This window comes from Vitis riparia, chromosome 17 (genome assembly GCF_004353265.1).
Source record: "Vitis riparia cultivar Riparia Gloire de Montpellier isolate 1030 chromosome 17, EGFV_Vit.rip_1.0, whole genome shotgun sequence".
Lineage (NCBI taxonomy): Eukaryota > Viridiplantae > Streptophyta > Magnoliopsida > Vitales > Vitaceae > Vitis > Vitis riparia.
In genome coordinates this window covers 15,697,040-15,724,659 of record NC_048447.1, presented here as the reverse complement: position 1 = coordinate 15,724,659, position 27,620 = coordinate 15,697,040, and the positions used below count along the sequence as shown (strand labels likewise).

The following is a 27,620-nucleotide window of genomic DNA, read 5'->3' as shown; positions in this document are numbered from 1 at the left end:
ATTCTAAAATATTTTTGAGAAGTGGTATGCCATGTTTGCATAGCACCAGCAATGTCATTCAGACGTCAAACTTATAGCAAAACTTGTGAATATATATTGGGGGCATGCCTAGTTGTGACTGCACATTACCAAACAAATCTAAATCATGCCCATGTAGAAGGCAACCAAAGCTCCCTTTAGATGCGTTACTCTTAGATTGGCATTTACCAAGAGGCATTTCCAATGAGCATCAATTTTATATGCATGTTCATGGACTTAGATTCAGATGTCTCTGCAGATATCAAGTTGAGCTTGTTAATGCTGGATTGGAATTATATTCGTAAATGTTAAGCAGTGAGATTTGTCCTAAGTGGTTTCCACCTCCTATAGTCTCTATAAAGTTCAATTTTGATGGATGTTCCTTAGGTAATCCAGGACAACTTGTGATTGGAGAAAAGTTTTTAAAGATACAGGCAGGAGAGGATATGGCTATTGAGGAAAAAAATTCTTGTTCTTCTAGAACATCAAAGCTTTGAGATTTTCAGATTTATTAGTGAAGGGTGACACCGCTATTCTCATTTCGTGTGTATCCAAGAGGTAAAGAGGTCTAATAAAGTATGATGAGTGGGTCCAGAAAATTATTTGATCTTGTGACTGACTTAAAATCTTCTTCATTGTATTCTCCACATTCCAAATCAAGAAACAGGTCATTTAGTCAAGCAATGGGCTAGACATTTGATATCCTTTCAAGAGACCCTTTACTCCCTTGAGATGTGTAGTTCTCTTTGATTGTACATTATTTTTGTTTCCTTTATAAAATTTATGACCTTTTTTTTTGGAGGAATAGGCATACTTTTCTTTTTTTATCAGGTGTGTTTTTTTTTTTTTTGTAAATCTTGGAAGGATCTCTCATCATTCATTATATTTATGAAGTTCAATGTAATGACATATCTTATTTCTAACTGCCCACCCGGCCACCCACAAAACCCCAAACCCAACCCATTTAAAGAAAAGGTACATTCATTTAAGGTTTGAATATCCTCATGTTCTTATATATATATATACCAACAGAAACTCTATAAACATAAAATCATCTTGCCAAACTTTATGTTGCATGGTAAAATATAAAGCAATTGTTTTCTACAAAACAATTTTTTTTTCTTTTTTTAATTATTATTATTATTATTATTTTGTGCCATGAAAAGCTCATGCCAAAGTGATTTAGATGCTTCTGTGGCATTTCAAGTTGACATGGGCAATAAATTCCATTAAATCATAGCAAACCAAACAGCTCTACCAAATAACTCTTCCCTTCTTAAATATTTGAAACCTAAAAGTTTTGTCACTTGTAAGATTAACTAGACTGTGGATGGGTTAGTTTTCTTTCACCATTGCCAAGCTCAAAAAATATGTTTTCCCATAGTTTTCAAGGTACCCATAGATATCATACCCCTTTAATTTCTATTGAGGTTCAGTAAAGACCAAATTCGCTGAAGTTTAGTTTTGAGATAGAAACATATAAAGACTATCTGTAATTAGATTCAGAAATCTTCTGGTGAATCCACTACAGATTATTTTTATTTTTTAAGAAAAACCATACCAGAATTATAAAAACCATTATGAGTTATATACTAAAGTACTATAAAAAAATATGAATTATATACTAGAACATAGTGAGGTACTTTTGCATATAGAAGTAATGGGTTATATACTAGTTCTATATGAGACACCTTTGACGTATAATTTCCTTTGGTGTATAGGTATAAGTGAGTTCCAAAGCAAATAACAAACAAGTCTTCATAAAGGTGTACATATAAACACATGATGAAGGAATGTTCATGAAAAAACATGCTCATTGAATAGCATAAACTATCACCACAGTAACTGAAAATCGGCCATTGTATAATGAGAGAAGCTCAAGCAAGCAGATGTACCATCACCACATTGATTACCTTACAAAATAGAGCTATTATTTATCGGCTAATCTTTATTTTTCTCTTAATAGAAAACATAAATTGTGCGCACCTTCCAGCAAGGATTCGTAAAATGCAGAACAAGTGGTGCCGAAGGAAGACATTGTTGAATGCTATACGGCTTTCAAGTAGACGAAGCAATGCCACAAGAGTTGAACTCTTTATGTCATTGTCAGATTCAGATCCACCTTTTATCTGACATAACCGCATGGCATGCACTCCGAGCTTTACTTGTCCTGCAAGGATTGTCAAATTGGTGAAATCATACACATGCATATTGTGTGATAAAGACAGCATGAAAAATAAAAGCCCTAAAAAAGAAGGTTCTTCCCCTAAAAGAGAAGGCTCCTCCCCTAAAAAGTAAGTTAAAAACCTCTTATGGATGGTTCTTCCTCTACATATTTAATGAATAAGGATAATGCTGCATCAATGCCCTTGAAATGGAATTCTAGACCTAGGAGTGCTCTGCTTGCTTCAATTCGGACTTGCCATATTGCCTGGAAGTCCCGAAATGGTTTAACAAGTTCAATGACACGATCCTGCCGCAAGTACCAAACACAACTTAAGAATGACAATAAGCCCAAGAACAGTCCATTATTGGACAAGAAATAATAGCAAAAACATTGGAAAATAAATTTTAGAAAAGGGATATGAAAGACCACAAACACACTTACAAGAGGGATAAATCCAGAAAGCTTCAACCCAATCTGTGTCAAGGTTCGGATGCAGCTGATTGTCAATATCCCATTGTAACTTGGCATCAGCCTGACACATGCCATTTCCAGGTACATGCAATCAATTACAAGTATTGTTTAATAAAATTCATCATAACCAGTTCTTAACAAGTGAATGCACCTGTCAAATTGCAAAAGCCGATCGATGCGCTTGAGAAGAGATGATAAAAAGAGAATACTCTGCCACAGGATTAAAGGAAAACCAAAAAAGGTAAGCCTCAAAAATAAGATATAAGAAGATGCAAAAAGATATACCTTGTGTGTACATACCAACTTTCATATGGTTAAAGAACAGAAAAATATAGATACCATGAAGTTTGAACATACTTGGTTATTTTGAAAGCACAACCTTTGGTGTTTAAATAAATAAAACTCCTTGAGTAAACCTAAGACTAGACAAAAACCAAAATTCTAAACCTTTCCAACAATACTTAACTCAAATTTCAGAAAATGGCAACATTTCCTCTTTGACTTATTCTAAAACTGAAACCCAAGCTTAAATTCTTGATCTAATATAATATTAAGATGGGTCCTAATGTACAAATGTGAATTATTTATTTAAAAAAGAAGAAGAAGAAGAAGAAACATCTTGATCAAACAGCAGTTCAATTCAATGCGTTTATCAGACTGTTCCAATATCTTATTTTGAGCAGGCTTAGATCCAGCAAGGCAGTCTACAGCAGAAAATTCTGCACACCACCACCACCTATTGTAATTTTTTCCTGATAGTAGATCACATGCATAAGACCCAGCAGGTCATGATAAAGGAATCGTTATAGTGATATGTAAACCCCAGTCAACAAATGCATGTTGCTTAGGAATTGCACTCTAAAATAGTATATATATTGTATAGTCATAAAAAAGACCTGCATAAGAACCCACCAAACATCATGTGATGCTCAAATGTATTTTGATTTAACTCTAGTTGGTTCCCTCACCATTTTTATACATCACCATATGTGCTCCATGCCCCCTTATTCATATCCAGGTACCAATGATGAGTGGATTCATAAGAGTTCAAGATATCAGGGAATCAAAGGCAAGAAAGAGGAACCATTAAAAGTTACAATAAAATAATAAAAAATAAAAAATCAAGGGTTGAATCTCTTGAGTTGGCTGAGCTTATACTAATGATGTTATGATAACAAGTGATCTTGAGAGTTAGCTGAGCTTATACTAATGCTGTTATGATAACAACTGGTTTTGACTGTTAATCCATCAGTCTATAAAAGAATTTTCTTTTTCTTTTTTTTGATAGGTAAATTTTTGTCCCCATTGAGATGTGAACCTAGAACCTCCCACAAACCCTTCCCATCTTTTTCCCACTTGAGCTAGACCTCAAGGGCAGTCTATAAAAGAATTTTAACACAAACCTGGTCAAAATCAGTGGGTACTATCTGGTTTCCCCAACAAATCCTAGTGAAGTTCAGCTTTCTTCAAATCCTCCTGTTAGGTGGTGGCACACACAACATGGAAAATGCTCACTATCTCATCCTTTGCTTCTCAATACGTTCCTATTCCATATGTTACATGTTCCATTCCTTTTTTTTTCTTTTTCTTTTTTTCTGGTTCAATAGCCACAACATGGAAAGGAAGCTCCCCAATACAGGTCACAATGCAAACCTACATCTTATACAGTTGAACCTGAAGTGTCAGAATGATAACAGCTCGGCAGGAACCCTGTGGAGATCCAAATTTTAAATGTATGTCCTAATATTAATTCCAATTAGATATAAATAATCATCAAACATAAAAACCTAAAGTGTCAGAATGATAACAGCTAAGCAGGAACCCTGTTTGGCTAATTTTGTTCAAAGACCTTATGGTTCAAAATAGAGTTTAATATGAAAGTTGGGAAAATGTTGTTTCTTGCAGAAGTTCTATTTTAACTTATGTAAGAAGTTCTTTCATGTTTAATAAAACTTTTACAACACCAATATGACCCTTTAAAATTCGTGGCTTTGACTTCAGCTTTCAACTAAAGCATGAAATAGGAAACTATTCCAAATGGGCTCTATATATTAAAAATGAAACAATTATTTTAGTTGTTTCATGAATTTTGAAAAATATAATTCAAACACACTTTCAGAAACAAGGTCACTCTATTAGGAGATACAGCATGGTGACACAGGACAACTAGTCCCAAAGAAAATAGCCAAGTCAACTAGTTTTAAAATAATATTTAAATTACCTAGGAAACTTGAGACTTGTAGTACTTGGTTACTTGTGGTAGATAGAGTTTTCATTTCCTAAGAGTTGGAAGTTGTGAAGACATTGAAGGGTTATTGGGATAAATAGGAGGGAAAATGATGGAAAAAAGGGTCTTTTTTCTTTTGTTCTGAATTTTCAGTCAATGGAAATCTCTTCTTGATAGTTTCTCTGGTGGATTCCAGACTTCCTTGGGTTAGACGTGTTCTATCCTCTTTTCTCTCTTGCTTTTTGCTGCGTCACATGGCCAAAGAAATATCCTATAACGAAAATATTGATGATATGTTAATTGTAATGGATCACATGAGTCTGGATGAGGTGCTTGTCTACGCTCAGAATGAGAATAGCAACTATAAATCCAAATTATTCTTCATTCCCTTCTTGAACTTCATTGACAATGAACATGAAAAAGGTTAAGGAGCATCTTTGTATGACTGCCGATAGAAATCCAAATGCTTGTCCATGCTTAGATGGCATCTTTGTAAAATCTCCAACAGTATACCAAAGGTGTCTTTAGAGTATGCCAAACTATCCTTCTTCTGACAGCCTTACCATTGTGGCCTTGTATAACAGGGTGCACTTATGCAACCCAAACACGACAGCCTTTTTTGACAGGCATATAAAAAGGTACACTAATAAAGCACCTAATAAAAATAGGCACAACCCAAACATGACAACCATAGTAAATAAAACATTCAGCCAATAGAATTTAAAACAGGAGGCAGCACAACAGGGAAACAAATGAGCAAGTAATAATTGAGAGAAATCATCACCCAATAAGCAAGACATTGGAGCATGTAGTCATAAAAATCCATGAGACAGATAATATTTTCATACCTGTTGCCCAAATTCAAGTTCCCCAACTGACTGCACTAGTGCAGCAAGCCAGAATACATCAGAGTAAGGATTCCCATTATTATCGTTATACTGTGGGGCAATTCCAAAAAGCAGAAATGAAAACCAAAAAGAAAAAAAAATTCACGTGAGCCACTGATAATGAGAACATAAATGGATAGGAACAAAAGAAAATAAATAAATGAATGGTGGCAGAAAATAAAAATAAACACCCATTCACATGCCAAAAGCAAGAGAGTTACACTTTTTTTTTTTTTTTTTGATTGGATAAGCAAGAGAGTTACACTAGAAATGCATAGTTAGTTATTAACAGGAGGTTGACATCCTCAAATGCTCATATGGATGTCCAAAATAACAAAAAAATCCAACTAGTATATTTCATGGTAACATGGACCTTAGAAACAAATATATAGTAATTGGTACCATGTGAAATAGATGGAAAACAGCAGATTCTCTTGAGTTTTCAGTGCAGAATACCATTTTTTATAAGAAAACTTTATTTTCCCTTTTTTCACGAGGAATAGCACCAGGAATCTCCCCATTTGCAGTCCAATACCTTGCCACCCAAGCCAGGCCACTCTAGGTGTTGTGTTTGCCCAATCACAAAAACCCAGAGCACAGGAACACAGCAGAATAAGAAGCATTTCCGAATTTGTTCCTTTATACTTCCAACAGGAGAGTTTTCAGTTTTTGGATGTGGAGCATCAGATCATTAGTCTTTTGTACTTTGTATTCTTCAATTTAAAATATTCATGATAGGAATTTTAACATCATGATCACACATGTAACAAATCAAGAACAATATGTAACAAGGTTGCTGTGTAAAGAGGAAGCGGAGGAGGAGGAAAGGAGGAAAAGGGAAGGAGGGGGAGTGGAGTTGTGGTTTGGTTCAGGTCAGGATTTTAGAAAGGGAAGGCACCAGTGGGCAAAGATCTCAGTGCATATGCAGTAACATAGGACATGAGCAGAGATCAATGTCTTGGCATAAAATCCTGAAATCTCGCTTTCAAAGGGGTTTTCCTACAGCATCTTTTATGCCAAGACAAATTTTTTTATAAGAAAAAAGAAAAAAAAAATGTCTTGGCATAAAAGATGCTGTAGTAAAACCCCTTTGAAAGCGAGATTTCAGGATTTTTGTTTAGAATTTCTGGAAACAAAGAAGCTGAGGTCACAGAAATGTGCAGATATTAATGACTTGGAAGCATTTGCAGTGCAGCAAGACCCCTCTGAAAGTGAGATATCGAGATTTGTTTAGAATTTCCGGAAATATAGAAGCTAAGGTAACATGGGTTGAGGAGAGAGCAGATAAGAGAAGGTTAAATATGACAAAGACAACTTTTAGTCAAATCATCACCAAGCAAATGATGAATAAGGAGAAAATGGTACTCCATGGCTTCTACAAAATAGGCATTCTCCATCTAGAGATCTAGGTACCAGAAACAAAGGCTCATTAGGGACTTCCAAGACTAGGAGAAAGAAGAAGCACATTTGACGCCATATTAGAGTGGAGGTGAATATAAAAAGAGAAGACATGACAAGGTTGAAGATAACTTGAAAAAAATTTTAGTTGAATCTTCATTATGGTGATGTTGAATAAAGGAGTCTGGGGCTCAATGGCTCCTATTGAAGGAAGTGTTCTATGTCTGGGTGGTGGCCTGGGGAAGGATTTTGACCACTGATCAGTTGAACAGTAAAGATAATCCTCCAGAACTGGTGGCCCATGTTCAGAAGGGATGTGGTAAGTTTCAACCACCTAATACTGCACCATCCTGAGGCTTAGAAGCCATGTTTGATGTTTTGTGCTATTTGAAGATATCGTGAATGGTCCAAGAGGACTTTTCAAGTTGGCATGTAAGTTCTACAAAAAGAACAGGAGGAAACTGCTGAGAATAGTTCCCCCCAATATCTGGCATGCTGTTAATGGAAAGAACAAGAGCATGTTTGTTACACAGAATGGTTATTCCTGATGGAATAGGAATAGGAATAGCTATTTCTAACAATAAATATGTTGGAAAGGAATACCTATTCCTATTCATGTGTTTGGTTATGACACTGGATTAAACTTAGTCTTGATACAGTTTTGTTTCTTTTTTCATTTCTTTGAAATTTATCATCATTAGGAGATTTTTAGAAGAATTCATTTAATAGAAGTCTAGTGAAGCACACCCAACAAAACCTGGTTTATGGTCCATTATAATTTTATATAAATTAAAGATATAAAATTTTAAAAAGATTATCACTACCAACGTTATCAACTTCTTGGTGGGACAATTTAGTTTGTAACTACTATCAAACACATCTTAATTAATCAAATTAATTTAATAAAATAAAGTTAACATTCGGGCTTTAACGGGTCTATAAAACATTATAAAAATAAAAAACTAAAAGGCCAGAATTCTTAGGAATCCCAAAGCTCATAAAACTATGTATAGATGGAATAGCTATTCCTTAAAATTAATGAATAGATATTTCTTAAATTCTAAAAGGGGATAGTTACTCCTTAAAATTGAGGAATAGCTATGCTCTAAAATAGAACAGATACCAAAGAGTGAAATAACTAATCCCATGGAATAGCTATTCTACTTCTTGACCTACATGGCATAAGTGTTTGAAGGGGTAGAACCTCAGACCGAAAGCTGAAGGAGATTGTCTTGTAATTGCTATATGTGTGGATGGTCATATCTAGCATGGACAGGAAAAATTCCTCTTGGGATTTTATTTAGGGTTTGAAGCATCTTAAGGGTCTGTAGTTCCTTCTAGTTTTTCTTTATTCATTTTAGGTTGTTATGTAGGCATGTACTTGGGTTTGTTGCCAATTTGGCAATTTCTTAATGAATTTATTTGCCCATGACAAAAGGCACAACAAGACTTCTCTTTTATTTTCAAGAAGTAAATTAAAAGACTAAATGCTTTGCCAAATTTAGAATTTATTTTATTAAATGGAAAATAAAGGTGAAAAATAAATAAATAATCATGAGTAGAAGAAACATGAGTTTTGGAAATTGTTTAGGCTAGTGGAATCTAAAGTGAAAATGACTACCTTCAGAAGTTGTAAAACAAACTCAACAGCTTCTCTTGGGCTTTTCTTATCTGCGGCTCTAACCATAGCTATTGCATGCGGAATGGCCTGAAAGAAAAACAATAAAACTAAAATGGTTTTAAAAAATGCTATAAGAATAATGAAGTATTTCTTTTAAACTAATCGTGAAAGGAAAAAAGAAAAAAAAAAGTAGGAAGAAACTTAGAAATATATAAGAGAGCAAGTGCATACATTGACATAGTTATTATGCAACTCAAAAATTACTTTTTTAGCTTAACATCAGTTTCCTTTGCTTGCTCACACCAAGTAAAAATCAATTATATTAACAGCCCTCACAAAAAGGTGCACAAAGGCATATGCAGTAGATACAAGGATGCCAAAAGGCCAAAACAAGATAAAGGGATACACAAAAAATGACACCCTCGCCTTACTTAAAGCTTAGTCTCACTCAACAATGTCCATTATGAAGAAAGAGTTGTCTCCTATGTACACTCTAACCAACTCAAAAAAGTTATAAAAGGATTGTTTGATTTCTTGATCCACTTTTTCAGAATTATCAAAGCGCTCTTATTTTTCTCCCCCCATATGGTCCTAAATAAGCACAAATAACCTACGCTTCAAGAGTTCATGCTCTTCTTCCCAACAAAAATCCATGTCAGGTCAAAATGGCATCTCTCAATGAGGAATGCATCACTCAATCTATTCCAAATAAAGCATAAATGACTTTCCACAAGATGACTACTTTTGAGCATATGCAGTAAAGGAATACAGTGAAGGAAGATGTGATCAAATGTTTTTTCTTCTGCTTTCCACAAATAGTTATTTAAGTATTCACTTATTCCTCCCTAGAAATCCTTGCAAATGCAAAGTTAATTCACCACCCTCACTCCCTCTATGAGTATGTGATGATTAAATCATGGAATTCAACATAGTTTTTTTTTTTTTTTCCTTTTTTAATATAGGCAAACATAGCGCTGGATATAGGAAGTATACAAAAAGCTTCTTGCTAAGAATAGAGCAAACAAAGAAGTAACAGAATAGTCCTAGCTGATAACATCAAAAAATTCCAACAAAGAGCAAGACTCCAACCCTGTAGGAGCTTTAGACCACTCTCAATGGCTCGATAAAGAACTCTTTCAATCTCTGATATGGTAGATAATCATCTTTAAACAAACTCCCATTCCTCTCTTTCCACAAGCACCAAAACAAGCAAATCAGAGCCAATCTTCACACCTTTTTCCTTCTTTTTCTCTAAGCTTTTCACCTGCCACTTAGAAGGAGATCTTTAACTTTCCTAGTAAAAGCCCACTGAAACCTAAGGATCATGAATAACAGATCCCATACCAACCTAGTTTTCTCACAATAAATAAAAATGTTATTTGATGACTCTTCTTGGGTGCATTAGAGCCCCACACCTCTTTTTCAAGAAAGGCATTCACTCTTGCAGTGTACAAAAAATTGTAACAAGACTTAATAAAAAATGTCCCTCCTTGACTCCCCTCAAACCATCTTGCCCACTACCATCCCTAGCACTCCCATGGAATGAATGTCAGCCCTTTTCAAGCAAAAAACATGGGTTTGAGCAACCTCTTGCCTATATTTCCTACTAGCAAAGGGGAGGTTGGCCGCAGATCTTAAGCAGGCCGATCACAGATCAAGTTTTTATCCAAGAGGCTAGGAAGAATACGAATCTTGCAAGAGGTGCCATCCCTCCATAAAACAACCCATCATCTCTAGCTCTCAATCTTGAAATGGCCTACAAAAACAGTGGTTCTAATGACCTTTATCGAATCCACTACCCATACATCTGCCACTCTTGCATTCTTGGCCACTGCAATACTATTAAGAGGTAGAAAAGCTTCCTCTAGGGGAGCACTCCCTATCCATGTATCCAATCAAAACCTTGTTCTAAATCCACAATCCATCAAGATAGAACCCTTGTTCTTCAACTCCTGCCATCACCTTCTAATGGCTTTCCATAGACCCAGCCCAAAAGCCCCATTTGCCTCCTGAGCACTCCAACCCCCATCTAACTCCCCAAACATGCCCCTAATGATCCTCCTCCACATTTTATCTATCTCATTCGCAAATCTCCACAATAAATCAGCAACCAATACCCAATTTAAAGTAGAGAGCCTTTCAATTTCCAAATCTGCATCCTTTTTACCCAAACACACGGTTAACCACCTCACAATATGAAGAGCTTTCTCCCCTCTGCTTGATTCCCCTGAAAGTAGTTAGACTAAATCTTCTCCAATCTGCTTATGACCGCCCACAGAATGACCATCAGTGACATGGAAAAACGAAAAACAGAAGGCAAGCTCAAAGGCATACTTTTAATGTGTTAATCTACCTCCCTTGGCAAATATTGACTCTTCCAAGAAGCCAGCCTCTTCTTAAAAGGCTCCTCCACTAGACCCATCCTGAGAAGGATTTAAAGGAAGCGGCCCAAAGGCAGCCCTAGATATGTAGAAGGAAAGTTGCCAACTTAGAACCAAGCAACAAAGTTAATCTTTCCACCCCTTTCACATACCACCACTCAGATAAATTAATTTTCAATTCTGACACTAGCTCAAAGCAAGTCAGAACCCACCTAATATATCTCAGCTGCTCTGCACAAGCCTCACAAAATAGCATGGCATCATCTGTGAAAGAAAATCAGTCACCTCTTCCCCTACCACTAGCCCTGAAGCCACTAATAAGCCCCTCTTAAAACTGCCCTCAAAATGGGTTTAGAAACATAAAAACCCAATGGGTTTCCTTTTTAGCTTTGAAACCTGTGTTCCAAACAAAGGATCCTTCATGTGCACACCAGCCACAGGATCATTCAGTTTTGACCAACACGGAACCTTCACGGCACCTATAGTGGCATAACATGTCCAAATGGATCCAAAAAACCAACCAAAATGATCCCAATATGCATTGGATATTTTTTTGAATACGAGAATGGGTTGTTTAGGCTATGTTTGGAAACTCTTCTTGAAAACAATTTTTTTTTTTTTTTGATAGGAAACGACAAAGGAATATATTAATAGAAAAAAGAAGTACAAGAGAAGGATGAGGAATCCTCCCACCAAAGAAAACTAGTCTACAAGAAACCGAAAACAAGAAAATACACTGTAATAACAAACAACTTCTCAAGGCTAAACCAACCCATCGGAATTACACGCCGCTAACCAATCAAGTTGTAACACAATAAGGAGGGTTCCCTTAAAAACCTTGGAACAAAAAGCCCAAAGAGAAGCAAGGAAAAAAATAGAATCCCAAAGATTGGTAAATTTTCTAACTTAGAAAAAAGCTTGGTAAATTTTTAACAGAAAACAGTTTTTTGAGAATTAATCTTAAAAATAGATAGTTTTTTAAAACAAATCTACAGTCTTTTCAGGTATATTTGTAAAGTATTCTAAGAAACAATTGAAATTTTGGAGAATACTTTGGGAACTTTTATACTGCATATAAATGCACAGTTCCTCCATGAAGAATAAGCCGAGAAAATTGTTTATCTTATTGAAATTCCCAAACCGAATTTTGTTTCTGAAAACAATTGAGAACTACTCTCAAAAAATATTTTTTAAAAAATGTTTTCGAAAATGTTGCCAAACAGGCCATTAATATCCCTTTCTCATCCTCATTCTCATTCAAATTTCACATTATGAACTCATTCTAGGCAAATCAAATGGAAGAGTTGATCTTTAGCAAATATAAATACCCATTTGATCAAGGTACTACCAAGAAACGTCTATCAAAGTTTTAACTTTACCGAACCTACTAGAGGAGGAGACCAACCAGTCACAACTTTCTTCCTCAAACTGTTTGAGAAGCAAGCACTTTTCCAATTCAACATTAAAAGAAACAAAGAAACATCTACAAAAAGGTTTGGTGATTTGAGGCCCAAAGGGAAGAGAAAAATGTAAATCAAATCCCAAATGGCATCCATGGATCTCATATGTCCTTGAAAATCCCTGCATTCCTCTCTAACCTTATAAACCATATCAAGGATAATACAACCACCTGCGAAAGAATCTTCCCTCTTGAAAGGCTTCCAAAGACCTTAAACAATTTACTTAGTGTACTGACATCCAAAGAGAAGTGAGAAAGCAAAAATTTTCCCAAACAATTTTTTTTTGATAAATAAATAATTAAATTAAAGAAAAAGAGCTGCCAAAAGAATGGCCCAAGGTGTACAAGAAAATAAACCTCCCTTCCCCACCAAGGCTCAACCAAAAGAGTACAAAAAGAACCTCAACAATCTCAACAAGTACCCAACCATTCAAAAAAAACCTACTAAAGCTACAAACAACTTAGATTCAGGCCACAAAAAACAAATTCCCTTTTCAGCTTTTGAATAGAAAAAACATCATTACAAAAAGCAATGTTGTTCCTGGCCTTCTACACCATCCAAAACAAACACAAATGGCTTGCTTTTCCAAACCTTTTTTCTCTTTTTGCCTACAAAAGAACCATGCCAATCCAGCAAAGTATCTTTAACTGATGAAGAAAGCACCCAAGACACCCCAAAAAGTACAAAAATCAGCCCCTAAACAATTTAATTGTTGGTTTTCTAATATCCTCAAAGACCCTGCATTTCTTTTTTACCAAATACCACATAAGGCTTCCAAAATAACCCTCCCCACAGAGCCCTCCTTCTGGGGCTTCTACCAAACCCCTGAAAAGAAATGACCATGTTTGGAGCCTGTATTGGGTACTAAACTATTCTCACAAAGTATGCCCAAGAGTTTCTAAATTAATTAGTAGCTAATTATAGGAGTCCAATCATGTAGGTAATAACAGTGCAATTGGATTAAGATTGGGCAAGAGGCACCTAAGCATATTCTAACTGCAGAAAATTCAAGCAGGGCAGGACCTCATGGAGTCAACCCTAATACATCTGTGATCATGTTCATCTCAGGCTTGCCTGAGAACAACTTGGGCAATAACCCATTTATTTTGGGCTTTGCAGGTCTTCGCCAGATATTGTCTACACTAAGTGCAACCTGCATTCAGAAGCATCTACAGTTTAAACTACCAGTAACCCAAATAATGTCTTTGTAACCAAAAATAAAACAAAACAAAGAATTTAAACTCAATCTACAAAACAATCTAAGACATTACAGGAAAAATTGAACATAGAAACTAGATCAATTCTGACTTATTACATATCCTACCTCATTGCATTACCTCAAGAACAAAATACTCAGGAAAGTCATGAAAGTCATTTGGCCTGGCAAGGAAAGAACAGCATAGAACTGAATCTTGTAAATACTACTTTACAATAAACTCACAGAATTCAAATTATTAGAAGCTGGGAAACTCACTTGGGGAGTCCAATGTTTGCATCGAATCTCCGACTTTTATAAAATTTAACCAGATGTAGTAAACCAGCCCAATCAGTTTCCTGCCAAACAATGCCATCATGACCCACACATCAAGATCGAGGACTAGTACAAATCCCAGAAGTAAACAACAGATAAAGCATTTTGAACCAAGCAACCATACAAAGTAAACGAAACTGAAGATGTTTTTGTATTTATTTTTTCCTCCTTTTTGGTGGAAGGTAGCATGACAATGCATTAATTATCATTTTGAATTTCATAAAAGAGATGAACAAACAAATATTATGGATCAAAATACGTACAGATGTGTGTGTATGTGTGTGTGTGTGTGTGTGTGTGAGAGAGAGAGAGAGAGAGCACCCTAACATCTACAAATTACTCTTCCATGTTCCAGTCAATGAGTTCATTAGCGCATAAGGAAAATACTGTAAGTTCAAAAAGTAAAATGTGTGATTAACTTAATGAAAAGGTGAGCGATTATAATACCTCGGATGCTGTATTAGCCAATGCAAATGCTGCCTCAATTCGGACTCTCCAAAAGGCCTTGAAAACATAGAAGAAATTTTAAAATTGCATTTCACTAAACACCAATGCATGGAAAGAAATTGAACCTCTGAAAGTATTAAAACCTTCGAATCGCTGAGGAAATTATTCAGAGCATTAACAACAGAAAATGAAAGCTGAGGCAATGCCTCCAGTGTTGCAATTGCTTGTGCCTGAGCAACAACATCCTTGTCCCTCTCTAATTGATTAATCTGATTAAGAATTCCAATTTTATCAACATCATTAACAAAACTTTCAAATTTGATAGAATGAAGTGAATTATATAAAACAATAGATTCAACAGAATCCAATATAATGGCACAGTGTGAATTAAAAAAAACATATAAAAGGAATTGGTGCAAATCCTACATTTTAGCAAGCATCATATATTATTGCGAGTGCAACAATCAAATATACCCTGAATCCCTAAACATTATAATACATCAATCCATGTTAAAGGTACCTGAAGCATCTATGGTATATGCCAGAATATAGAAATAGAACTGGTTAATATTAATAAAATATAAAACTGGTTAATATTAATAAAATATAAAATAAAGAATCCAAAGGAGTTCCATTTTTAACTGTCTATTTTTGCCATGCTTCATTTATAAATATAATAGAACACATCTCAAAGTTTCAGAGCTTTAAGAAACCTTTTATCTCTTTTGTATTATTTGCTCAAGTTTGAAAAAAGAATACACCTATTTAAATTTTAAAATTCGAATGAGACAAGTAGTTAATGAAATCTGCTATAGTCAATCTAATTTTAATCAGTAGAGGCTGGGCCAAGGCTCATCCAATGGCAGAACACAAAAGTAGTTAATGAACTCTGCTATAGGTAATCTAATTTTAACCTGTAAAGGCTGGGCCAAGGCTCATCCAATGGCCGAACACAAAAGTAGTTAATGAAATCTGCTATAGGTAATCTAATTTTAATCTGTACAGGGTGGGTCAAGGCTCATCCAATGGCAGAACACAACTTACCTCAGACAGCTAGGAGATGAAAGATGACTACCAGTAGAACAAGCAGGTTTTTGTTCTAACATCCTCTGAGACAAAAATCTTTCCTAACAAACACATTCTCAATTTTGAGTATGATATTACATATTCTATTTATATTGATTGAATAGATGATTGAACAGAACCCATATCTTTTTCTACTTTTTTCATTATTTATTTCTGAATCCACACTTTCTTATCTATGTACATTATCTCTATGGGCCAATCAACTTAATCCAACTCAATTTTTTTTCCCTCTTTTTTATTTATATTTTTATAATTCATTAATGAACTAATTGAATTTTTTTATTTTCTGCCATAGTATTTTTTTAATCAAAATTCACATTCATATTGACAGCAAATACATTTTTTATAGGTAAAGATCATTACATAAAAGAAATGCCAAAGAAGGCAGCCCAACCCCAAGTACACCAGAAGTATAATTTCGTTGTAGATAAAAGGATCTATTTATCTTTGTTGCATAGGTTTGCATTTTTTACTTCACCTTCAGATGATGGTTTTCATGCAATTGGATTTACTATGCTACAGGCAGTTTCTTTCATAAGTTCTCAACCCCTTGGTTTCACCATAATAGAATATGTAAGCGGAGAACAGAAATTCTTGATGAAGTTACCAATAGTAGTGAATGCAGGGTCAAAAAAATATTCAGTGTAGTCCATACTATTGAAGTGGAGAGGGATCATTAGCATATAAACTTTGGTAGGTATGACAGTTTAGCCCTTGAGGCCTGCGTCTGGCAAGGGGTTGGGATGGGATGAGTTAGGTTCTCAACTGCAGTTGGAAAAATGTACCATTAAACTTTGCAACCTGCCGCATAAAGTTAGAACTAAACATACATTGTCCAAATTATGACTTTAAGTGCTAGTGCTATCTGTTAAAATAGCAAAACCTGACAATATCATCACAAAAATAAATACAAAGGAGTAATATATAACACAAAAAAAATTATAATGAAATTGAAAAATGAATAACATGCATTTCCATGAAACCACAATAGTTCCCAACTAAATTCATTCTTACCCACATCTGTGCAGGTTGATTAAAATGAATTTCAGCAAGATACTCCAGTTCAGGGTCTACCCTAAGCCATAACAAAGGGGATTCAGTGCTGCAAAAGGAACATATTAACACTCAGAAAAATTGACTGTGTTATCTTTCAACTAGAAAATGTGACAAAAGCCCAAAGAGGTAATGACATACTTGGAGCGCATATCCACAGCAGGTACATCACCATTATCATCGGAGCCATCAGGTTTTGACCCCTTTTTAGGCTTCTGGAAGCGTCTAGCAGCAAGTTTTGAATGGCACTGAATTTCAAGAAGTTGCCAAGTTTCTCCAGCCATTGGCAAAATTGGATGGTCATACATACCATCAAGCTCATGAACCCTGATGCTCATCATTCCTGGCCATCCAATATCAACTTCTCGATTTTCAGAATCAATATTGCCATTAAGAACCATTGTATTTGTATCTGGTGCGGCAGTGCATCCCCGTAATACCGCCAGTTCAACCAAATTTTTTCGCTTGTTATAGGATAAACCCGCCCTTAAAAATTAAGGCCCAAAAAGGACAACATTTGAATAGATTATATCAGTAAATATTCCCCCATGAAGAAAAAGAAAAGACAATTTCTAGGTCACATAAATCAGACCTTAGTACAGGACACCCACAAGATCCTACCCAGCGAGGAAAAAATTCTTTAAGAAATGGGCGCTCAAGATTTCCAACCTTATTGGCAAAATGTCGGAACTGCACATTTATAGGATTAATTAAGGTAAATAAGTGAATAAAATAAACATATTCTTCAAACACAAGAATAAAATCATCATGTATTCAAATTACACCAAAAAAGGAATCCTAGTGATCATGGAATTCATAACAATGATATATTAACATGAACATAGATAATACTATACCAAATGAAATTGTTAGAGCACAATACATTATGAGCCCAAATCCTAACAACTTAAGCCCTTATGTAAATTGGTTCTCTAATATGGTGTCAAAACTCTTATTAACTAGAGGTTCTGAATTCAAGTCCTCCCTTTGTTATTCATCTGTCTAACTATGTGTGATTACAAAAGGAAAATATGATTTTTCTCAAGCCATTACCATCTATAACTCCCACAACGAGTACAAGGCTGCACGTGAGGGGGTTGTAAGAACATAATATATTTCGTGGACCCAAATCCGAACAGTTTTAAGCTCTTAGGTAAATTGGTTGTACAACAGAAATCACTGGCATAAGAGCTAGGAATATGAGTAAATGAAGAACAAAGGAGGCTGGACAATAGCACAGGGTAGGTTCCACAAATATAAGCACCTAACAACAAAAAGGGGCACAACCCATAGACACATGATATATGCAAGAATGCAGAGTTTTCTAATTTGTTTGTTATAGCCCATATATTAGGATGCAGCTAACAACGATTATATGAAATGGACCAAAAGACAGAATTTTCAGCCCTCTTCATGATAGCAAACAAAAAGAAATGACAGGAAGCAGCAATAAGTACTAGCATTTCTTCTCTCTCTTTTTTATTTAGGTGCCTTTTTTCTTTTCTTTATTTTTCCGCTTGTTTGATGGAAAAATAAGACTTTACAGAAGGAAAGCTCGAAAAGACGGTTCCTCAAAATGCAGAAGAAAACAGAAAAGAGATGTACTTAAAAATAAGAAAAATTAAAAAATTAAAACACACATACACACATGCACCTATTTCCTAAAAAATGAGCCCAGGAAAATAAAACATAAACAAAAGAGGAGGGAAGGAGTTTGTAACATACTTCTCTAGGGTTAGTGCTTCTCTCTTAGAAAAAGCATTGGCTTCTGATGTTGCAACTCCTGGACTACAATGCACTGAACGCTTTTCACCTTCCGTTAGAAAGCATCCATAGAGGTGGAAAGCTGGAAGGAAGCTTCAAAAGTTCCCTGCTGAACCTTAGAGTGCTATGATTGGGGTTTGTCCCTATTAAAGGTGTTGCCACAGTTAATCAAAGGAGAAATCCTTTGAAGAGAGCCCAGTTAACCACTCTAATCATTGGCGTTCCACATCCTCACAGGACTATGACAAAGAACCGGAAAATCGAGTGTGGAATTAGATCTTGGGTAGGGATACTTCCTATCCAAGGCCAGGTCTTTCATTGCCCTCGTACCATTCTGTGGGTAATTCTTGAACAGTATACTAGTATTCTTATTCTCTTGACTTGATAAGCGAATAATCAAATGAAAGATTCTAGATCAGGCAGACTGGCCCTGGAAAGAAAGCCTTCACATTCCATCAACAAAGAAGAATATAGTTCCAAGGTCAACAAAGCATAGCATAGAGGCCAACCTTTATTGAAGCATAGGTAATAGAACTTCCTCTCCACCTGAAGAAATATCTGAATCACATCATATTAAGTCGACTGACTCTTGATTGATTAACTATTTAGTAGCTTCGCCTGTGTACCTTCCATATCTAACTAAGCCCAAGGAAGGTGGCATCACTAATGATCCCTCAATACTCCAACCACAGATAGTTGTAGTTGTCAGAAGGAGAAACTTTCAAATCTTAGTTGCTTATATAGAGAACAATATGGTAAGGACGTTGAAGGTCTTTGTGGAAAGGAAGACCTTCTTGGTTAGGTTGGAAGGCGAGCACGGTGGAAATTTTTTGTCTTTGGAAGAAGAAGAAGCTAGGAAGGAGGTAAGAGAGATATATAAAAAGTGGGTTCTTTTAGAAGAAGTGTCATGGAGACAGAAGTCTAGGTAAATTTCGCTGAAAGAGGGGGATAGAAACACAAGGTTTTTTCATCAAATGGCTAATGCTCATAGAAGAAGGAATCAGATGACTAGAGTAAATGGGAATGGGAGGTGGTTCACCGAGGAAAGTGAAATCAGAGAGGAGGTGAGTAGAGCTTTCCAAGGTCTGTTGGCAGATCCAGGTGATTGGAAGCCCAGTATAGATGGTTTGAATTTTGAGAGGCTGGAAGACTTGGATGTGGAGGGGCTGGAGAAGCCTTTCTTGGAGGAGGAGGTTTATGATCCGCTGTCAAGTTTTTATGGAGAAAAAGCGTCAGGCCCTAATGGTTTCTCAATGGCATTTTGGCAGTTTTCTTGGGATTTTGTAAAAGAGGAGGTACTGAACTTCTTCAGATAGTTCCATGAGACACCGAGTTTTGTCAGAAATCTGAATGCAACCTTTCTAGTGTTGATTCCTAAGAAAGGGGGGGCTGAGGACTTGAAGGATTTTAGGTCAATTAGCTTGGTTAGAGGGTTGTGCAAGTGATTAGCTAAGGTGTTGGCTAACAGAATAAAGGGAGTATTAGCTAAGGTGATCTCAACATCTCAAAATGCTTTTGTGGAGGGGCAGCAGATTATGGATGCAGTGTTGATTGCTAATGAAGCAATAAACTCCATTTTGAAAAGCAATAGAGGGCCGATTCTCTGCAAATTAGACATTGAGAAAGCCTATGATCACGTGGACTGGTCATTTCTTTTAGCGGTGTTGGAGAAGATGGGGTTTGAGAAAAGGTGGTGTAGATGGATAAAGTTGTGTTTATCCACTGTTGGTTTTCAGTTATGGTAAATGGAAGCCCTACTGGATTTTTCTAGAGCTCAAGGGGTTTAAGACAAGGAGACCCCCCTTTCGCCTTACTTATTCGTAGTTGTGATGGAGGCTTTTAGTTGTATGCTGAAGAGAGCAGTTTTAGGAGGTTTTTTGTCTCCTTGTTCGATTTAGGGAAGAAGGGGTTTAGGTCTCTCATTTGTTGTTTGCTAATGACACGTTGATTTTTTGTGAGGCAAAGGAGGAGCAGTTGGCGTATTTGTGCTGGTTGTTAATGTGGTTTGAGGCAATCTCAAGGTTAAAAGCGAATATGGAAAAAAATGAACTGATTCCGGTTGGTAGAGTTGAGATGTGGAAGAGTTGGCTGATGAGTTCGGTTATAAGGTGGGAAAATTGCCCTCCACCTATTTAGGAATGTCGTTGGGTGCTCCTTTTAAATCCGTTGCCGCTTGGGATAGAATAAAAGAAAGGTTCCGAAAGAGATTGACTATGTGGAAACGTCAGTACATCTCAAAAAGGGGGAGGGTTACCTTAATTCGAAGTACCTTGTCCAATTTGCCGATCTATTTTATGTCTATTTTCCAGCTGCCTAAGGTGGTTAGAATGAGATTGAAGCAGATTCAAAGGGATTTTCTATGGGGTAGTGGGGCTCTTAAGCAAAAACCGCACTTAGTAAGGTGGCCGATTGTGTGTGTAGACAAAAGAAAAGGCGGGTTGGGGGTCAAGAGTCTTGGGACTTTCAATAGGGCTCTCCTTGGCAAGTGGGCTTGACACTTTGCAAATGAAAGAAAGGCCCTTTGGAATCAAGTGATTAGTAGGAAATACGGGGAGGAAAGAGGAGTGTGGAGATCTTGTGAGGCTAGAGAGGCCTATGGAGTTAGGTTGTGGAAAGCAATAAGTAAGATGGGACAGCTAGTAACCCCTTCTTTTGGCTTTGTGGTGGGTGATGGTAAGAAGGTGAGGTTTTGGAAAGACAAGTGGTGTGGAACCACCCCTTTGTGCGAGGTTTTCCTTTCATTATTTGCTCTAGCAACTTCCAAAGAGGCGTGGGTAAATGAAGTTTGGACAGCCGAGGGGGAAAGGGGGGGAAGACTCCTCATTTCAATAGACCTTTCAATGATTGGGAGTTGGAAGAAGTAGGAAGGTTGCTTTGTTGCTTGGATGGGAAGAAGGTTAGGGTGGATGAGGAGGATAGGGTGAGGTGGATAGACTCAAAGGATGGGATTTTTTCGGTAAAATTTTTGTATAGAGCTTTGCAGCCGGTGTCTCTTACTTTTTTCCCTTCAAAGATTATTTGGAACTCTTGTGTGCAGCCCAAATTAAGCTTCTTTGCGTGGGAGGCTTCGTGGGGAAGAGTTCTAACCTTGGACCATTTGCAAAAGAGGGGTTGTGCATTGGCAAATAGATGCTTTCTGTGCCAAACAAGTGAGGAGTCGATCGACCACCTCCTCCTTCATTGTGAAAAGACAAGGGAAGTGTGGATGTTGTTCCTTTCTTTCTTTGGAGTATCTTGGGTTTTCCCTTTTTCGGTAAAGGAAACCCTTTTAGGATGGAGGGGCTCTTTTGTGGGTAAGAAGAGGAAGGTGGCGTGGCAAGTGGGACCGTTATGCTTGGTTTGGGTCATTTGGAACTAGGAATACAATTGCTTTTGAGGATTGTGTGTTGTCCATTCAAAGGCTGAAGCTTCTTTTGTGTATTTACTTTGGTCGGAAACCAAATTGTGAATAAAAGAAAGTCCTTCAACCTTAATAGATTTTATAGATTGGGTGTGTTTGCAATGAGGGAGAAGGTTTTTTGTTTTTTCCTTGTTGTTTGAGTCCTTTTGTAAGGGGGTGAGTTTCTCTATACTGTATTTTTGTGGATTGCTATTTTAGCGCCTCTTTGCAATACATTTTTCTGCTTATTGATCAAAAAAAAAATTCCCACTGCAAACCATCCCAAGCACACACACAGAGCATCTTATATGTGAGAAGAAAGAAGGAATTGACTAATCATATGTTGTCACTTCTCAGGACATTCCAAAACATCATGAAGCAGTTATACTGCCAGCTTATTCTAAGTCAGTGGGGCTTGGTAATGTGATCTTGCTCTTAGAGAAGGTAATTTCCTGGAATTAGAATAGATCAAACAAGTGGACCCGAACCTTGAGGTACTAACCACACCTGGCACAACCAGTACTAAGTAATCCAGGGCATTCAACCGGGGGGGTAGAGAGAGAGAAGGCAAAGAGGAAAACTCATTTTCATCTCCTTATTTATTTATTTACAAATAAATCTGAATTTTTTATAAATATAATTTGAAGGGTTAATTCTAAGATTTGCTTAAACTCCCATATAATTTCTGGCAACTAAATACTAAACTAGAAATGAAGGTCAACATAACTCCCAATGCCTGATAATAACCAAATATTAGAATATAAACATCATATCATTTTTTACCTTTAATTAGGAACAGAAATTCCATATTCATTCAGAGGGATGCATTTCCTGAGATAAGATTTTTGTTCCCAAGCATAAATGCCAGCAAACCAAATATGCTCTTGGGAACATATTCTCTGAACCTAAACATACCAAAGAGCTATCCGTACACTAAAATGGTTGTTGAAAGGTCGTTCAGTTATTTTATTCATCACAAAATACCCACATGGTACATACAATTAAATATGAAAAGCAACTTCAGAATATATCAATGTAGCAGACAATTTAAAATGAGAATAAAACTAATCGATGATAAAGAAAATAAGACAATTTTTATTAAAAAAAGTTGAAATGACAAAACACACACACACAAATAACATCATACTACAGTAAAGAGTAATCACCTCCTTCGTACTAAGAGTTCTCAAAGAACGAGTTGTATCTTGAGCCCGAAAAACTATAGTCTGCAAAATCTGTTCATCAAACATGATAAAACCATAACAAATGCAAATCAGTATTCCACAGGATGAACAAGTACTAATTAAGGAAACACAACCTGCGATTTGATGTCTGTGGCATACTTCACAACAAAGAGCTCTCAACAAAAATTTTTAATAAAAAAATTCAAAGAATGGAAAAAGGGAATAGAAAAACCTGAAGAACAGAAAGATGTCATCTAAGAAAAAAGATAGGGAAAAAAAAAACCTAAATAACAGGCCACAACTTGCAGGCTGACAGAGAAAACGAAGAGAATAAGCTCATTAAAGACACAAAGTTCCCAACATAGAAATCCAAAGCGGTGGAACCATTTTAGCCAAGAATTTCAAATCAACCAATCTATGAATCTACAGCAAGGAAACAACTCAAACTATACTACTTGATAAAGTGCAAAGCCCCTTAGGTCTTTTGTAAAAGGTTCAAGAAATTAATTAAACAGTACACAACAGAAGAAAACCAGTGCAAACAGAGACCAAACAAAAAATACCTTCATTCCTCACCCATCAGCATAGTGATAAATATAGAAATAATAAATAAATTGCTAAGACCTTTACCTTACGGAAGGACTCGGGGCCCATCTGTTTTTCCAACATTTGAAGGATTGCAACCTTTTAGAGAACACAACAAACAATCAAAAAAGGAATACAATAAGAAACTAACCAAAAACAATTACTAAGTACAGAAAAAACTTACAGACTTCCATGATCTTATTTTTCCATATAAGCCAATGCACTGGGTTCCATATAAATCCTTACAAGAAGCAGAAGAGCTCAAAGCAGTTGCGCCACTATCATCTGCTTTGCAAACAGCACAATTTGCCTGCACTTTGAAGACGTAAAATTGCATGAATTTGCTTTAAATACATGAAAATTCAACTCTTATTATCAGCATTTGCAAGAGAAGACAAAGGATAGTAACTTCTGAATGGATTACAGTGAAAGTAAATAGAACTTAAAAAGCAAGCTCCGAAGTGCAGAACTAAAATACTAGGAAACATCCAGAATTCCAGGTAAAATAAGATGCCACAGGTAAAATAAGAATGTTATAATTTAAAATTGTTAAAATGAGTAAATCAAATTCTACTAGACTTTTCGGCTTATTATGTAAAGTTATAACTCAATTCTACTTTCATAGTGTATTTACCATTCTTTTCTTTTCTTTTCTTTTCTTTTTTATTTTATATAGGCAAATAGATCAACATTGAAAAGCACATCACAGAAAAAGATTGGGCACACACACAAACACGGGGCAGTTCTATTTTCATAGTTATTCAGGTATTTTCAATATTCATGGGTGACAGGCCAAGGAGAGAATTTTGTGGCTATTACCATTTTAAAAAACAAAGATAAAAATAAATAAATAAATAAGATGGCATCATGCACATCAATCCTCACACCATTTGAATCCAAAACTAAAGAACTTGTTTGGCAACATCTGTGAAAACAGTTCTCAAAAAACAATTTTTGTGAACAGTTCTTGATTATTTTCAAGAACAAAATTCTATTTGGGTACTCCAATATGAAAAACTGTTTTCCCAACTTATTCTTCATGAGAGTAGTATGCATTTATGTATAATGCAAAAGTTCCTAAAGTATTCTCAATAGTTTCAAGTGTTACTAAGAATACTCTATAAATAACAGCTGAAAACACCTCAAATTTGTTCTAAAAAACAGTCAATTTTCATAACAAATTCTCAAAAAAAATATTTCTATCAAAAAAATTGTCAAACATGTTTTCCAAGTTAGAACATGGTTTTTTGCTATAAAGAACAAAAAAACTGTTTTTAAGAACAGTTTCCAACAAACCCTAAGGATTCAACCCTCTAAGTATCAATATCACCAATATCAATGCAAATTAATAACAGCATATTCTATTTTTGTCAAATTATTAAAGATGTTAACAAGTATTAGTCTTAGCATCAAACTATTCCAGCAAGGTGTGAATTAAAATGCTCATTCTAAAGTCAGTTTCTTTATTTAGAAAGTTGTGTAGGTGAAGATTCTTATTGTCTGCAATTTATGAGAAGAGGTAGTATCCTTGTGTTGTCTGTGTTGCTTGTGCAAACAAAAGGACAAATTGGCTAACCCATACTCTTACTCATTGTGATTGTGCACATAGCTTATGATCTCCATTGTTTGCCATCTTTGGAGTTGCTTGGGTTTGGCCTTTCTTAGTCAAGAACATGCTCATTACCGGCATAATAAGTTCATGGGCAAGAGGAGGATGGAGAGAATGCCCCTTTGTGCTTATTCTTGCCTCTAAACAGAGCACATCAAAGAAATTTTGGAGTGTCGGGATCAGGTTCTGAAACATTATTTCCTTGAATCCCTATTTCTTTGCTCAAGGAATTCCTAAGGTGTTAGGAAGCTGTCTTTCTTAGACATTGTTTATGAAATGGGGATGGTTTAAAGCCTTCTTAGCAACCATAGTTCCATTTTATTCTTTCCTTTTGTTTCTTAGTGTTCATTGCTTGCTTTTCAACTACCCAAGTTGTCCTAGTTCAACCCAAGTTGCATGCCTACCTCACATGGTTTCAGTCCCCTTGTACTGTTTCTCTTCCTCTGATAATATTCTTTTTCTTATTAAAAAGCATCAAAAAGGATGAGGGAAGGAGGAATAGCCAATGAACCTAATGGCGGAAAGCCTTTTAAAGACTATTCAAGGAAGATGGGAAGACCTAAGTAAACTTTAAGTATGATTAATATTAATTAGAATTGAATTAGGATTACTATTTGTTGGAGTCAAATTAGGATTAGCTAATTAAATCATAATATAATTAGAATTTGAGTCATAATAGGTTATTAGAGTCCTAGTAGACTTTGGATGTTATAATTAGGATTAGATTCATAATAGGTTATTAGAATCCTAAAAGACCTTGGATTGCTTAGAGAAACCTATAAATAGGCTAATTGATGTAAATCAAAGAAATGAATTGATTGATATTAATAATATTATGTTTTTCTTCATTGCAAGTGTTGCAATCCTCAATGGTGAGATTCCATTGATTTTCTTCTAGGTGAGACTCCTAGAAGGTCTTAGTGAGACTCTAAGGTTCTCATTTTTTCTTCATCATTTCTTCTCTCTCTATTTTTATTTTATTTTTTTTCTACCATAAACTTTATTCCTTGTTCCTCTCCTTATACTCTAAAATCAAAACCCTAGCCCACCTACTTTGAGTGTAGGCAACCATCCTAGGGTTGTCCTACATCAGTTCCTTCTCTGATGTTATCACTCCTCTCTTAGCCAAGAAACCCACTTCCATATCAGCAACATTAAACATCTAAGAAACTATGCACTAAGGATTAATAAAAGTCCTTTACATCCTTCAAACTGTAGGCATATCTCCAAGATCCACATGCTCTACTACAAACCCACCTGAAAATGGTGGAAAAATTCTATCTTAACAATGATTTCTATAATGGTAATTTTGGACAAATTGGAGGCATTCATGAAGGCCTTAAAGAAGAGCTATAATTTCCACATCTGAGAAGTCCAACCAATCCGATTTTAAATAGAAAGTCAACTCATTGAAGCTCAAGTTATCTTAAGCAGCTAGAGGGGAATCCACTTAAAGCATATTCAATAGTGAAAGCACAAAGCCTGTTTAGTACCTCTAATCCCAAAAAAAAATTAAAAAAAAAAAAAGCCAAAAAAAAAGCCAAAGAGTATAGAGCCAATCAAAGCCCTAGTCAATGCTAGGATGGCAATTCTATCCCACATATGATTTTTTTTTTTTTTGATATATTTTTTCTTTTTTTAATTTTTTGATAGGCAAAGATCAATTATATCAACATTGCCTAACAAAAGGGTATACAAAGGCATACACTATAAATACAAGGATGCTAAAAGCCAAAATGAATCTCTAGCTTTGCTTAGAGTTTAACCAGTTGACAAAGTCCATCATGGAGAAACAACTATCTCCTGTGTACACTCTAACCCACTCCAAAATGTTATATATAATTATTTGATTGTTTGATCCACTTTTTCAAAATTATCAAATGATCTCATATTTCTCTCCCTCCATATGATTTAAAATAAGCACAAAGAAGCAACTCTCCAAGTTTTCTTCTTCATTCCAAAAAAGGATCCATGTCAATTGAGGAATGTATCACCCAATCTATTCCAAATAAAGCATAAATCAATTGTAATAGGATGACTACATTCTAACGGTGAAGAAGGATGTGATCAACGGTTTGTTCTTCTCCTTTGCAAAGATAGCATTTGTTCAAAATCCTCTAACCCCTCCTTTTGAGTTGATCCAAAGTCAATATCCTTCGTTGAATAGTTTCTCAAGTGACAGTATCCAATAATTCCAATCAATACTGGAAGGGAATGTCTCCATTCTTAAATTTGATAAAGAGGATAAAGAAATTTAACTAAAAAAATGTCATTCCTTGAATTCAACCATATGCTCTTTTTATTAGAGCTATTCTTCCTCTTTTTGATAGGGTATTGTTTCTTCCACATAGA

At 35.7% G+C, this 27,620-nt stretch overlaps 1 protein-coding gene across 6 annotated transcripts in view; it reads right to left on the bottom strand.

Moving 5' to 3' along the window:
* The window catches only part of LOC117904486 (transcription initiation factor TFIID subunit 2), a 65,303-nt gene that overhangs the window by 4,907 nt on the left and 32,776 nt on the right, over nt 1-27,620 (bottom strand). For 3 of the 6 annotated variants that reach the window (XM_034817106.1, XM_034817107.1, XM_034817109.1), the window contains 16 exons: nt 23,844-23,969; nt 23,705-23,758; nt 23,057-23,125; nt 17,340-17,437; nt 16,889-17,233; nt 16,709-16,796; nt 14,752-14,877; nt 14,609-14,665; nt 14,105-14,184; nt 13,968-14,010; nt 8,790-8,876; nt 5,732-5,821; nt 2,808-2,866; nt 2,627-2,717; nt 2,326-2,491; nt 2,005-2,188 (listed from right to left, as the gene is read on the bottom strand). In XM_034817106.1, coding sequence (XP_034672997.1) covers nt 2,005-2,188; nt 2,326-2,491; nt 2,627-2,717; nt 2,808-2,866; nt 5,732-5,821; nt 8,790-8,876; nt 13,968-14,010; nt 14,105-14,184; nt 14,609-14,665; nt 14,752-14,877; nt 16,709-16,796; nt 16,889-17,233; nt 17,340-17,437; nt 23,057-23,125; nt 23,705-23,758; nt 23,844-23,969 — 1,763 coding nt within the window. Of the gene's footprint in view, nt 1-1,778; nt 1,932-2,004; nt 2,189-2,317; nt 2,492-2,626; nt 2,718-2,807; nt 2,867-5,731; nt 5,822-8,789; nt 8,877-13,967; nt 14,011-14,104; nt 14,185-14,608; nt 14,666-14,751; nt 14,878-16,708; nt 16,797-16,888; nt 17,234-17,339; nt 17,438-23,056; nt 23,126-23,704; nt 23,759-23,843; nt 23,970-27,620 lie in introns of those variants that run through there. The other 3 variants (XM_034817110.1, XM_034817108.1, XM_034817111.1) reach the window with 3 other exon arrangements.